Source organism: Onychostruthus taczanowskii, unplaced genomic scaffold (assembly GCF_017590055.1).
Source record: "Onychostruthus taczanowskii isolate IOZ18803 unplaced genomic scaffold, ASM1759005v1 scaffold13, whole genome shotgun sequence".
NCBI lineage: Eukaryota > Metazoa > Chordata > Aves > Passeriformes > Passeridae > Onychostruthus > Onychostruthus taczanowskii.
Genome location: NW_024498462.1, coordinates 3,627,363 through 3,641,505, shown reverse-complemented (window position 1 = coordinate 3,641,505; position 14,143 = coordinate 3,627,363). Strand labels below are relative to the sequence as shown.

Sequence of the window (14,143 nt, the reverse complement as noted above, 5' to 3'; positions counted from 1 at the left end):
CACTTTTTTTAATTCCCCCTCTGCTTCCATAAACCTATTTCTGCCCACTCCAGCAGTCTGCTCCTGTACTCCAGCAGTTCCCTGGCCCTACCTCTCATTCTGCCTGGATTATCCAACAACACAGGTTATCTGAGGACATATTGTCAAGCGCTGGTTCTAGGAAATGTGGAAATACCTCAATGAATTCTGCAAATCAATAAACCACATACGTAAAAGTCTTTACTGGCAGACTGCCCCAACAGCACCTGACTTTCATCCAAACAGGTATCGTTCTATGGAGATTAACTGAGCATCACTGTACAAACACCAGGGTCACTGGCACTGCCTGCCTCAAGAGGCTGTTGGAAATCCCCTGGTGTCCAAGCTCCTGTTGCACAGATCCAGCCTCTCCCTGTTTTTCCCACACAGCAGCTGTGGGCTGTCCTCAGGGCTGTGGTTTACATACCCTGAACTGAGAACCGGAGTTAAAAAGTGAGGGGGGGAGAAGGAGAAAAAATAGTTTTCTGAAAGTTGTCACTTTTTGTACATCTCAAAATGTTGAAACGCCCAAGCCTCTTGCTTCTTTGTTATTCATATGAAGTTCTTTTACATTCCTTGCTGAAGTATTACAGAACCACAAAACTGTTTCCTTCAGGTGAACAAGATAGAGATGCTCAATGCAACCTGAAGTTAGCACTGTTACCTGTACACCCAATGCCGAAACTGAATTGTCCTTAGCAACAGGATTTGCACCAAAGCAGAAACAGAGTTGTGTGGATCAACTTCTGCTCACCTGGAACAGTCTCCCTCCAAGTGAGCCTGCTGTCCAGGCTGCTGCTTCCTCCCCACTCTGTTCAGGGATTCGAGTTGCTCCCAAACAGACAGTGCCCAGCACAGCATTTTGAGGCAAACAAAACCACACACAACAGCTTCAAAGGCAGCAAGTGAGAAGCTGACCCATGAGCACAATGGATGAGTGCCATGGGGCTCACTGCATGACTAGTCACCTTGCTGTTCCAGCCTCTTCCCAGCAGTGAGATCAGACCCTGGTATCTGTCCAGCTTCTACCAGATTAACTGAAAGCTGTAGAAAAGCAGGTCTAAAAACCTGTATTGATAAAAATGTGCAAACATACACAACAACAGAATTACAGAATCGCAGAAGCAACTAGGTTGGAAAAGACCTTTAAGATCATCTAGTCCAGCCTATGACCTAACACCTCCTCCAGGGCTGGTAACTCCACCATCTCTCGGGGCAGATGATTCCAGCACGCAATCACTCTTTCAGTGAAGAATTTCTTTCTCACATTTAACCTAAACTTCCCTTGATGTAGCTTAAGGCTGTGTCTTCTCATTCTGCCAGTTGCTGCCTAGAGAAAGAGACCAACCTCCACCTGACTACAGCCACCTTTGAGGGAGTTGAGAGAGTGATAAGGTCACCCCTGAGTTTCTTTTTCTCCAGGTTGAGCACCCCCAGCTCCCTCAGTGGTTCCTCACATGGTTTGTGTTCCCAGCCCCTCTCCAGCCTCATTGCCTCCTCTGGATGCACTCGAGTGTCCCAAGGTCCTTCCCAAACTGAGGGGCCAGAGCTGGGCACAGCACTCGAGGTGTGCCCTCACCAGTGCTGAGAACAGGGGCGGGATGACCTCGTGCTCCTGCTGGCCACACTGCTTGATCCAGACCAGGAGCCATTGGCCTTCTTGGCCACGAGGGCACACTGCTGGCTCATGTGCAGACAGTTGTCCAGCACATCCCTTTTCACCTGGGCATTGTCCAGCCATTCTGTTCCCAGCCTGTAGCACTGCAGGGGATTACTGTGGCCAAAGTGAAGGACTTGGCACTTGGACTTATTAAACTTCATGTTGTTGGACTTGGCCCATCCATCCTATTCAGGTCCCATTGCAGAGCCCTCCTACCCTCCAGCAGATTGACACATGCTCCCAGCTTGGTGTCACCTGCAAATTTACTGATGGTGGACTCAATCCCCTCGTCCAGATCATCAATGAAGATATTAAAGAAAATGCTGAAAGTTTATTGATGCAACTGGTATGTTTGCAGTGACTTCTTACTACTATAATTATACTATAAACCACAGCTTATAATAAAGAGAATCTTAAATTTTATGTTTGTTCATTCAGGCTTTATGAAAAAAATCAACAGACTCAGGTCTTCCAGATAAATGGGATTTAAGACACGTCAGCCTCAGAGACATATATATAACGAGGTTCAGTAAACAATTTAACAGGCCATGACTGTAAAGCAAGCCTCTGATGACCACTTACCATAATCTAATACTCTCTGTTTAACCTTCCAAAGCTTATGCTCACTGCAAAACAGAAACAAAATGTACTATTTGCTTCAAGCAAAAAAATAAAGTCATAAAAAGCTTTATTCAGCATGCAACAAGAGTCTTTATTAGCTGTGATAGCCTCTTTCTCCTGTTTGTTTTTACCTGCCACTTGCTGTGTGATTGCTTGTATGTCACTAACCTCCAGCCTGCAGATGTAAAGTGTGTGCTCAGTTCTGCAAACTAAGCAGCAGTTCATAGAAAACGCTTTCAGATCAATTTTCTTCTTTTTAAGGCATAAAGACACCATTGAGCATGTGCAATCATACTGATCACGTACTGCTGTAATTAAGTGGATGACCATGCTGTGGTGTTGGGGGATGCTGAGCCTGCAGCCCTCACTCTGACAAGCATTTCTTACATCACAAACTCTAAAGGGTCATTCCTGGGTAGACAATATTTACCATCAAAGTGCATTAAGAATGATCCCTCTGTAGGGGAGTGTGACCCATTGCACTGATCCTTACAAGCTCCTGGCTTCCACACCACACACAATGACAGAGGAGGAATCCCAGACTCTTGTCATGTCTTTCCACCATTCTGATAAGCACTGATACATTCATGTACACACATGACAGCCCAGTGTATACTTACCCATTCTGACAACCGAAAGTGTTTGACAGAGGAGCACAAGTGAAAATCAGCAAAATTCTCACTGAGATCCAGGTCAAAAAAAAAAAAAAAAAAAGATTTGTTGTTCAATTCATTAATCCGTAAATTTAATTGAGGATTTTATTTGTGTATTTAGGGAGTATGTTCAAAGAGAGGAATAAACAAAAGAAAGGAAAAGGCATTCAATTAATTATCTGTTATCATTACTCCATTAGCATTCAGACAGGGATAAAGTGTGGTTTCCTGCAGTTAAACAGACAGTGCAGTTGGGCTGTCAGCTGCTCTCAAATCTTGACTGTGCTGCATAAAATGATACACAGGGTAATAACAAAAAGGGCAGGAGGCATTGCCAACCCACAGCATTCTTAGGCTATAAGATTAGACAATGTGGAAATATCCAATTTAAGGACATTATGAAAGTCCTAAAAAATGCATGAAACTCCAGAATAATTTAACTCCTGAAAACAGTCCTCTGAGATCTCTCAGCACAACCACAAAGCCAGAAAACAGCAGTATGCTATGGACTACCAAGTATTATCTGGTTTGCTGGCATCATTCCCTATGGGAAAACTGTGGGCACTTAGAGCTGCTCCCTGCCTTGTGCCAGCCCTGCAGATGCACAGAGCAAGGCCAAGGCAGTCCACAAAGCAAACTCTCCTCCTCCTCCTCCTCCTCTGCCTTGATGTGACCAGGCACTTTGGCATAGCTGTGGCATCACTGACTCCATGAGCCCTCTCATCAGTTCATCACTTCAGCTGTGAAAGCTTCCCTTCCCTCTGGACCTCTGAGAAAGGCTTGTGGGAGGAGGAGAAAAACCTAAGAGTATTTACTGGAGAAGAAAGGACCAGCCCTGTAGGGCTTCAATTTCATTTGCTATGCACCATATATTATCCTGGCTGATGACTAAAGAATTGCTTACATTGCCAGGTGAAGGACTGGGTTTACCGGATTTTAGACTTTTAAGTCATGACATTCTAATTGTCTTGCTGCCAAAACCATACTCGAGCCATGCCTTCAGCCACTCTAACTGAATGCAGAAAAGAGCAATAGTTGGCAGTGTTCACACCCCAGAGATTCATAACTTTCATTTGGCTGAGATCACGCAGATTCACAGCCTTAGCTGAGCTCAGTAGTCTGTGGAAATGAGCTAGAAATTAGAGAACAGTCCTGTTAGCATGATTTCATATCTTTTCTTATATCACTTACCATTATACTGGAAGCAATGTAAAGGAGAGGATTTTTCTCTTGCTGTTACACAAATGGTAGCTGGACATTCACTCTCAAATGAATAAAAATTATTTAATTATGTCTTCTTCTGAACACTTAAAAAGTGGTCACCCATCTTTTGGTACCAATGCAGAGCAACTTCCCCATCTTCAGAATTTCAAATACTTTATAAAGAAAAATAAGTTTTTACACTGTCCTAGGGAAACAGTATTTGGCAAGTTTCCAAATGTTATTACCCATTAATTCTAACACATCCTGCTCACCTTAGGCACTCCTTCCTGAAAAGGTGATCTGAATATAGTATAAAGAAAGGAAAAATGATATAAAGTTGACATTTTACCTACCTTCAACATTTTTCAAGTTTCTAAAATACCATTTAATGTTCGTTTAAGTGCCTTTTAATGATTTCTTCCTGTGTTTTCCTGGAAGTTCTGACCCTTTGCATTAGGGAAAACCACAGTGCTGTAATTCTTATGGATTTCTATACTTAGCTCTTGCTAGTGGGATGTTTTTCCTGAATGCAATTATGGCAACTGAATCTGCTAGTAATGGAGGAGGACTAAGTGGTGGTCTTGATCCAGCTCCTAATAAATACAAAAGAAATGCTAAAAAGTGCCCTTTCTGCTTATGAGCCCCAGATTTCTGTCATTTCACTGTTATATCCACCAAACTCATCACCTGCAGTAACACTGTGAGAGAGTGACCCAATCCATACAAAATCTTGATTCCTTCTCGTATCAATTCCAAATGCTTGGACTAAAGATGGGCCTGGAAATATTGCCTGCCTTCACAGCACATGCCAGCAAGGCTGATGGAGAGCAAGTGTCAGGTCAAGAGGGCCTTGGGGCCACCCCTCAACTTGCACAGAGTGAGAGGGAGCCTCAGCACCTCTGCCAGTGCCAGGTGATCTGCAGGGCCCAGGCTGCCACAAGGACAGCATGGCTGGTGGCTACCTATTCCCTCAGGCAGCTTCTTGTGGGACACAGATGTCTTTGGGAAGAGTCTACACGAAACTCCACACAGCCAGAGATCAGTCCAGGTACCCAAAGTAACACCAGACACCCTGGATACCAGTGTCACCCCCTGAATTCCAGCTGTTTACCCTCCTGAAATCCCTGCTGAGTGGCACTACGTTAGGCAAAGCAGCTGCTTCATCCACATCCAGGCTGTGTAGGAAGCATAGGCCAATGCCCTTATGTTCATCCTCCCACGCTGGCCACATGGGCTCAGGGATGAGCTCTACCAGCCCACATTAACTCCAGACCCATTATTTAACACCTGGTTTGTAAAGTGCTCTCAAAGAGGAAAGACCCTGTATAAACATAAATATGAATTATTGCCAGCATCCACTGAAATGACAAACCAACATCCATCCTCTCCCAGTCCTAGCAGCTGTACCACCACCATTTGCCATCTGTTACTATTCGAGAAAAAAAATCTGTCAACTCAGGCTTAATAGACTTAAAAATGCTCTTTTGCTATTGGTGTTGGTCAAAGTGTGCTCCTGGAAAGGAGCTGTGTGCAAGCAACCAATTCCTGGGCAGCTGTCAGGCAGAGGATACAGTCAGATATGAACACACAGCTCATTTTAGTGTTAAAAATATTGTCTGACTGCACTGGAGAGCCCTGCTGAACCACCACAGCTAGCCTGGGAGCTGCTCCTGCTCCTCCTTGTGCCTCACCAGCACAGTCTGTAGACTAAACCTTAGTGCCAGCCCCAGTCACTACAACCACGGACATCCACTGCAAAGGACCAGATGCCACAATTAACAACTTGTCTTGACCTCCCAGCCTTAACATACCAGGGATGAGACTCTCTCCAGTCACAGCTCTTCCTGCTTAGCTGGTGAGAATGGAAGGTGGTTTTTTTCCCCTATAATTCTTTTGAATTGCATATGGAAATGATGAAGCTACTAAAGAAACAGTCATCACACAAAAATGTTTCCATTGATGAAGGCCACTTAGTGTTTAACTCATTCAGAACCAATTCTAGGTTACCCAAATGAAGGCTTGGGTGTTAGGGCAGCAGCAGGGTGATAATCACCTGTGCTTCTGCACAGCATTTGCCACTAGACTGAGGAAAAAGAAACATAATTTGGATCCAAATTATCTCCAAGGTGATAGCCTAGTTGTAGGCTACAGCACAGTCCTGGTACACCTTACAGGGAGTGCTGTGCCCCAATTGATTTGCTTTTCTTTGGAACACCTTAACATATTTTTTCAAAAAAAAAAAAAAAACCAAAAAAAAAAAAAAAAAGTTTAGCTTGCAAAAATGATGGCTCTGCTTCAGAGATGAAGGACTTGTCTGCCTCAAAGCTTCTTTCTAAATTTTATATTTTCTTCTTTCCCAAAAAATTTTTTTAAAAAAAAAAAAAAAAAAAAAAAAAAAAAAAAAAAAAAAAACCAAAAAAACAAAAAACATGGGCTAGATGCAGATCATAGAATTCCTTAGAGCCCACATTTTTTTCTCCTGTGGCCTCACTCTGAACCTGGCATGAAGCAGGTACAGCCACAGTATGCAGAAGCTGTGGAGATGAGGTTGGAAGAGAAATGATGCCATGAGGGACAGGAAAGCAGCATGACTAAGGGCAATGAAATGAGACACCTGAAGTACTGCTCATCCAGCTTTCACAATCTGCTAGGAAGAGGAGTAATATTCCTTACAAAATGGACAGGCAAAGAAAGAGCCCCAAGATGTCATGGCTTCATCAAGACTATGTGAACTGTGAGAGACATAGTGCATGCAAGTAGGAGAAAAGAAAGTAAAAGAAAATCTGTTCTGGACCTCCTGGCTCATTCATAACTATTTACGAATCCTGGTTACTAATCCCTATTTACTAATCCCACTGGAAATGGAGAGTTACTTTCACCTGGAAACACTTTAGGAACTCTAATACAATTATATAGGCAAAAGTCCAATGCAAACAGTTAAAGTTGGTTCAGTAGGAATATAATGATACTGGAAAATAAAAAAACTCTCATGCCCTCATTTTCCCAGAAAGGAGTCCAAAAACATTGTTTCCCAGAACATCAGAAAAAGTTTCACTACAGATATTCCACAGGGTTTACAGAACTCATGTCAAGCCTGGGTACAGGATGAACAAGAAACAATTGATGATATGAGAAACTTGGACTAGGGAGTCCCAAATGTATTGCTGGATGGCATCTGCAACTGTTCTTTTCCTAATGACTTACAAAACACTAAGGTGCAATGTGTGAGTCTATAAAAGGAGAAAAGATGTTTTTGCAGTAAAGTCCAGAGTAAACGTGCTTCAGCATGAGCCTGTGTGAACGAATGGTTCAAGTGGGTGTGCTCCAACACTGATCACAACAGGAGTCTAGTGGTGGATAATATCCAAGTGGCTTGAAGGCAAATAAGACTCCATGGGACAGTGACACCTAAATTACTGAAGGAAGTAAGTAGTCAGACTTGCCCATTAAAGGGCAGATCTCACACTTCTGGATAATACTTGAAGAGGCTGGCAGACACTTTGCTATCAGCAGCTTCCAGTAGAACAGCATTGCTGAATTCTGCTCTTACAAATGATGTTTTGCCCTCAAAAAAAAAAAAAAAAAAAAAAAAAAGCTCCAGAAAGAATAAAAGATTCTGTAAAAAAGGCCATCCACATAACCCAAAGAAACTCTGACGTATTAAGCTAAATTGCCTAATCCTGGAATACCCCCGAGTCCTACTTTCTAATGTGTAGCGGTAAGGGCAGGCCTACTTTTAGAGTTGTATAACCACCATCAATTGATGGTGCTTTCAGTGTCCCCTTAAAAATTTTCCCCTCCTTTCCCTTTTTCTCCCTGATGAAATTTCTCAGCAAGAAATAAATCACAGACATTTCTTCTCTCTGAAACTACTTAACATCCACATCTACACCTCCATGCTTCAAAGTGGTAATGTGTTCACTTGAGCCTCACGATTCCCAACAGGAACCCAGGAGGTGAGGGCTACATGCAGCCCTTTAGTGTTAATCCTGAGCAGACCTTTCAAGCCAGTTGGAGGTTGGTAAAGGAGATTCAGCTCCCCACCTCCATGTTTGTATGGCCAAGGGTGTGACTGTAAAACCCATCAGCAACAACAGAGCTGGAGGGACCCTGGGAGTCAACTGATCATCCCCCTCAGCCACAGCCCTTAAAAACTGCTGACAAGGAGGAGCCTTTCTTCACTTGGAGCAGGCTGCCTAGGTAAATGGTGGAATCACCATCCCATCAAGTGTTTCAAAAGTGTGAGGATGTGGCACTGGGGGGATATAGCTTAGTGGAGAACATGGCAGTGCTGGGCTAATGGTTGGACTTGATGACCTTAGAGTTCTTTCCCAACCTTAATGAGACTATGATTCTATGATTTCTATAATTACACTGACCTTACTCAAATCCAAGCTACCTTCCACCCTACTTGCTACCATTAAAAAAAAAAAAATTAAAGAAAAGCTTCAGGCATGTGCTGGTTGAAAAACTCAGAAAACAAAGGAATAACTCGGCACCAGCAGCACCTTCAGTCAGTGTGAGATCTCCTCTGGCAGGGGCAAAATAGAGGAAAAAGCTATAGGTTTTCACACTGCCTTTTGCTCCTGAAGTGTTGGAATTTCTAGCAGTTTTAGAGGTCATGCTTTCATTTGCCACCCTCTCCAAAGACAAGAGAAATGGTCAAGTTTGCTACATTTCTAAAATAAAGCCATCTATCAGTCTGTGCAATTTCTGAGAAGCCCTCTTCTCCATTCCTCTATTGCTTTATCTAACAGCATTTTTTGAAGAGCTGTCATTCATTAAGCATAAGATATTAATTCCTGCCTTCAAGTCTCTTCAAAGCCATTTATGACCCTCCATTTTCTCTCCTTAGGATTCCCTGCTACTTTTCATTTAATTGCTGAAACCCCATGTTGTTCTCTGTCCCCAGTAAAGTAATTTTGTTTATGAACTAACTCCAAAGTAAGAGAAGTTTTAAGGATTAAATGAAGCGTGGGCTTAATGCAGAGTCTTCTAGGGAGAAGTATTTGTAACAAATACCAATGCCATACATTCACCATGAAATCTTCAGGGCAGTGGGAATATCACATATCATTAAAGATACTTTCCTAAGAGGGGGTTGATTTGGCAGGGTTAGAAAGGATGAGGGTTTCTAGTTCTCAGCAGCAGTGTAACACAAACATATCCAGGTAGGGAATGAAAACTCACAGCATGTTTCCCACCTCCTCCTTTAAAGGGAACTCCAAAAGCACAGAAACACAGAGAGGACAGGGAGACATAAGGCAAAGTTACTGTGCATTACAAAGACCTTCACAAAAATTCCATCCAAAAGTTTGCTTGGCACGTTGCTGGCAATGGATGAGAGCTTTGCATATTAAGTGGAGTCCAGCAAACAGTCTCTGCTTCCCAAGCAGAGCTGGCAGCGTGCAGTGATATGGTGTGTACTTCCCTGTCAGACATGGGAGCACACCAGTGTTGGTTGCACATTCATTTAGGCAGCTCAAGAAACATCTTGAGAGTATGGGAGTCACCTTCAAGCCAGCAGGACCATCCTTGCACAACAGCCACATGAAATGTCCAACACTGAAATAGCTCAGCTGAGTTCTGTATGTACTCTAAGGAATCAGGGGGTTATTTGTAACGTCAGAGTTAGGAACCAGGATTTGCAGCTTCAATAACAGATTTACATAAAATAACTGAGCCCAGCTCTTGCAGCAAACTCTCCAGTCTGGACCACATAAGAGCCTCCCCAGGGTCACACCGTGCCCAGGCCATCACGTCACCCAGCCCTGGCTGCCACATCTCCCCGCTCTGGGGTGGAGGAAGATGAACCCCAAGGAGCATGGGCCATGTCTGCTGACTCAGCAGGTCTCACAGCCTCATCTGGGAGCACAGTGCAGAAACACAGTGTTTACTGCACTGCAGGGAAAAACAAACCCACAGTGATTGCCAGAAGTCAGTTCTTGGCACTGGGAGCACAGGGCGTGGAGTTTAACTGCTAATTAGGACAGGACAGCGGCAAGGGGGAGAACAGGGGAAGAGGCTGGCTTTGGCTCCCTCAGGAGTTGAAAGGCTTTCCCAAATTCAGCCACATAACACATCCTTTAAAAGGAGAGCAATGGCTTCTTCTGTGTTCGTAACAAAGCAGAAACTCTCATGCCAGCACTGCCTTCTGATACTAGCTGTCCTTTTATCATCTGTTCAGGAATAAAACTCTCACAAGGCAGAGTTATATCAAATGACAAATAACAGCTGTAGGGAAAAGAAAAAAGTGTTGCACTTCATTAGAACTCTGTATGACTCTGACAACCAGAAACACACTGCCAAAGTGGCAAACACAGCCAAAAAGACAAGAGAGATCTCACAGCAGCTGTTAAACCAAATGGGAACTTGTTAAAATTAAGGGCCATTTCCCCTCTTTCATATTTAGTCTCAAAACATCATGTAAAGAAATTCAACCTCTTACAAAGACAGACTGAGTCATTAACGCAGAAGAGATGTGACACCCTTGCAAAGTTTTCAGTTTAAAAGGAAGCAGTTAATACCCAAGCAGTTCCTAAAACCCTATGAATATGTTAATCTGGTACCAGCTTAAACCCTCCAATATTAAAGTAATAAATCTTACCAGACTGAATTTTACTGCTGTTCACTTGGTGTTACAATTTTCCATTATAACATGCAAGTATTCAATGTGGAGGACGCTGATGGGCCTGTAGCAGCAATGCCATCCTGGAAAAGACTACACATTTCCTTCTTCCCAGAGAGGTCAAGGCCATACCTGTCACCACTATCAGCACTCCCAAATTCTCTACACCACCAGGCACTGGTGACATGGCACTGGTGACTACACCATGAAAGCAGCTGTGATTGCTGGGGGATCAGGACTGCATAAGGCCTACATAAGTCACACCTGGAGCTGATTTTGTAGAGGTACCACAAAAACCACAGAGAAATACCTGGGGCTAAAAAGTATTCTGCAAGCCAAGCTGTATATTTTGCTAGAAGAACACTGATATCCAGAGAGGATGGGATGATTTTGCTTCAATCAGACTCCTAATAAACACTGACAAACCAAACAAATTAAGTACATAACCAACAGCCAGTTCCAGATTATCCCACAGCAGGAGAGTGCAGTGCTGACAGGTTTTGTTCTCTTATTTCTTTAGAGGACAGAAGGTGATTGCACTGTGTAATTCTCCTTTTAATTAGTAAGAGCTAGTGCTATATTGGAGAGCTGAATGTAAGGACAAACGAGAGACACATTCTTGTTCCAAGCAAGGACTTTTCCAGTTAATCGCCATGCAGCACGAACAAACCGCTGCCTCTGCATGTTTCAGTTTCCTGCTCTGCCAGCAAAAGATCTGCCTCCAGTGGGTTCGTTGATACCTACAAGTACGAGGATATCATTGACTGGAAGGCAGAATAGGAATTGAAACATTTCCAACATGCTCACCTTCTGGCCCTGGGCAGTCGTCCCACACTGAGCACTTTGCTCTGTACAGCTCTGTGCAGAGCGGGCTCAGGAGCCTGTGGCACGCAGGAACAACCAGAGAAGTGGAATATCACTGGCAGAAGCACATCCCTGTTCACCAGTCCTGGAGTTCCCCACAATCCCCCACACCAGGAGGAGTTTAGATGAGAAATGCTGAATGTAGCACATGCAACTTTAAATTCCACAGGCAACACTCTTCCCACCAACTCCATGGAGTCATTCCCCCACCATGGTACCGGAGGAACATTTCCTGTTGAGAGGTGCTGCTGACTTCAAGTGAAACTAACTCACCTTCAATGTCTCAGGTTAGAAAATGAAAACTCATTGTGGGCAAGAAGTTATTAGCAGAAATCTCCTCTAAACCAGTACTTTTTCCTAAATCCCTAACTGCTTCAGTGACACCAGCAAAGGCAGGGATAATAGCTGGCATACATGTTTCTTGGAAGAATTTGAAAAGTATAACACCAGGGAATTAGCAAAGAATCCTTAAAAGATGGACATGTTAGAAATATTCCAAAGGTGAAAAAAGTCTCCATCAGTGGTTAGACTTCAACGGACACCAGAACCTCTGTCTGTGAGGAATCTCCAATCCTCTGTCACAGGAAAATAAAATGAGGAAAACAAAGGCTGCCAAGACAACCCCAAGCAAGCACACCATTGTAGGAGTGTGCTCCCTAATGACAGAGTGGCAAAACTAGCTTTTGTCTCCCAAAAAAGGAAAGAAGCTTAGAAGTTTCTCTCAACAATTAGGTGAAAAGCTACCTTATAGGACTTCAGGGATTTCACCAAAAACTAGAGGACATCTAATTGGATAGAAGCCAAAAAGTCTTGCCTGACCTATTAGGTAGAAAAAGAAGAGAACAAAAGAGCTACGTGCTTTTGTGAGGTGGTTTTACCAGGAGCAGACCTCTGCACCTGGCTCGAGTTTTTCTGTTTGTTATTTTGCTTTTTATTAAACTTTTTTTTTGTTTTTAACACTGCAGCAGAAGTCATCCTACTTATTTTATGTCCCTAAAGAAATAGCTGAGCTATCCTTGGGTGTATTATATTTCTTTTGAGAGCTTATGAGACCTGGCCCAAGAAAAAGAAATATAATACACCATGGAGCCTGGAACAGGTATCCTGAAAGGAGACTCAGAGCTGGCACTGAATAATGATGGACACAGAAAAATGCACAATTAATAGAGGCAACTTCTACTACAGACATGTTCTGCAGTAGCCTACAACAATGATTAGGATTGCATCGTCCCAGAAATTAGTTTTCAAGGACTGGTACATTCGAAGAAAAAGAAAAAGTTGCCATGAAAAAATAAAACTAAAGAAAATCTGCTATAAAAAAAATTAAGAGGGCGGTAAACCTAGTTTTATGCAGAGCAACCACCATGTAATGCTGCAATACAGCAGTGAAATTCTGAGTTACCTAAATTGTCACCTAAGGGAAAAAAAAAGAAAAACAAAGAGGCTGAAATGGTGTTAGCCAACACAGATAAATCGGTTGACTAATGGATTTGATGCTGACTTAATCTTCTTTTTGGCAGTGCCCTGAAAAGCTTGCTTTTTTTTTTTTTTTTGCCTTTCCTTACCTAAATGAAATTAACCTATTCCAGAAAATTACGAACAATTTATCAGGCCACTGAAGACAGACTGCTTGTTGGATCTGGATCTATATTATTCCATCCAAAACACAAGATAAACTTTGCAATTCAAAAAACCTGAAAATTGAAGGATTGGTAAAGTGTGGCATCTGGAGTGTCACTTCTCTTTCCTCACACACTTCCTGGCACACTCCAGCACACAGGTTGTACAAATAATCTTTTGTTTGGAACAAGAGTGTTTGGCTTCTGCTACAACACAATTTGTTCTTCATTACCCCAGAAAATGTAATTTCCAGTGCATTAAACAAGAAGAAATTTTGGAGCAGAATATTTCACTGTGATTTCGAGCTCTTTTACTTTCATTATAAAACTAAAGTGTTGGGTTGGGGCTTTTTTCAATAAAGTTTTACAGGAAAACCTTAATTTCTGAAGATTCAAAACCACTATTTTGTTCTTCCACACAACACAAAAAAAAAAATTGTTTTCTGCAAAAAAGAATCTAGGAAATTGATTACATAATTTTTCACCAACAAAGGTTTCTTCTGTAAAACATTATCATCTTGCACTCATTTGAGGACCTGCAGTGCTGCCATTGCTCACTCCCTGGAAGAAAACACAGAAACACATCTGCATCTCAACATTTCAGAAACATCATTGGTTTGAAAGCCAACAGGGGAAAACCTAAGAGTAAGAATTAAAGGCCATATTTTCTTCTAGTATTAACTGGTCACATTTTAAAATGAAGGCTTGACAAAGAAAATTTGGCTGAAGAATCGGCTGGAGCCAGAATCCTCCATCACAAAGGAAATCCTCTCAGGGAAAGTCCAGTTTGGAACATCTTTCCTCTCAACCTTTGAGCTCTGCCTGCAGGATGCAATAAAAATATGCAATTATATGTAAAACCTTTAATGGTGATTTT

The 14,143-nt window shown here is 42.6% G+C and overlaps 1 protein-coding gene across 3 annotated transcripts in view; it reads right to left on the bottom strand.

Moving 5' to 3' along the window:
- Positions 1 to 14,143, bottom strand: part of GPR50 (G protein-coupled receptor 50) — a 45,004-nt gene that overhangs the window by 8,201 nt on the left and 22,660 nt on the right. For 2 of the 3 annotated variants that reach the window (XM_041396665.1, XM_041396663.1), the window contains exon 2: positions 2,920 to 2,980. The exons of the other annotated variant lie outside the window; for it this stretch is intronic. In XM_041396665.1, the coding sequence (XP_041252599.1) occupies positions 2,920 to 2,923 (4 nt within the window). In that variant the 5' untranslated portion in view covers positions 2,924 to 2,980. The remainder of the gene's footprint in view (positions 1 to 2,919; positions 2,981 to 14,143) is intronic. 3 annotated transcript variants of the gene reach the window in all.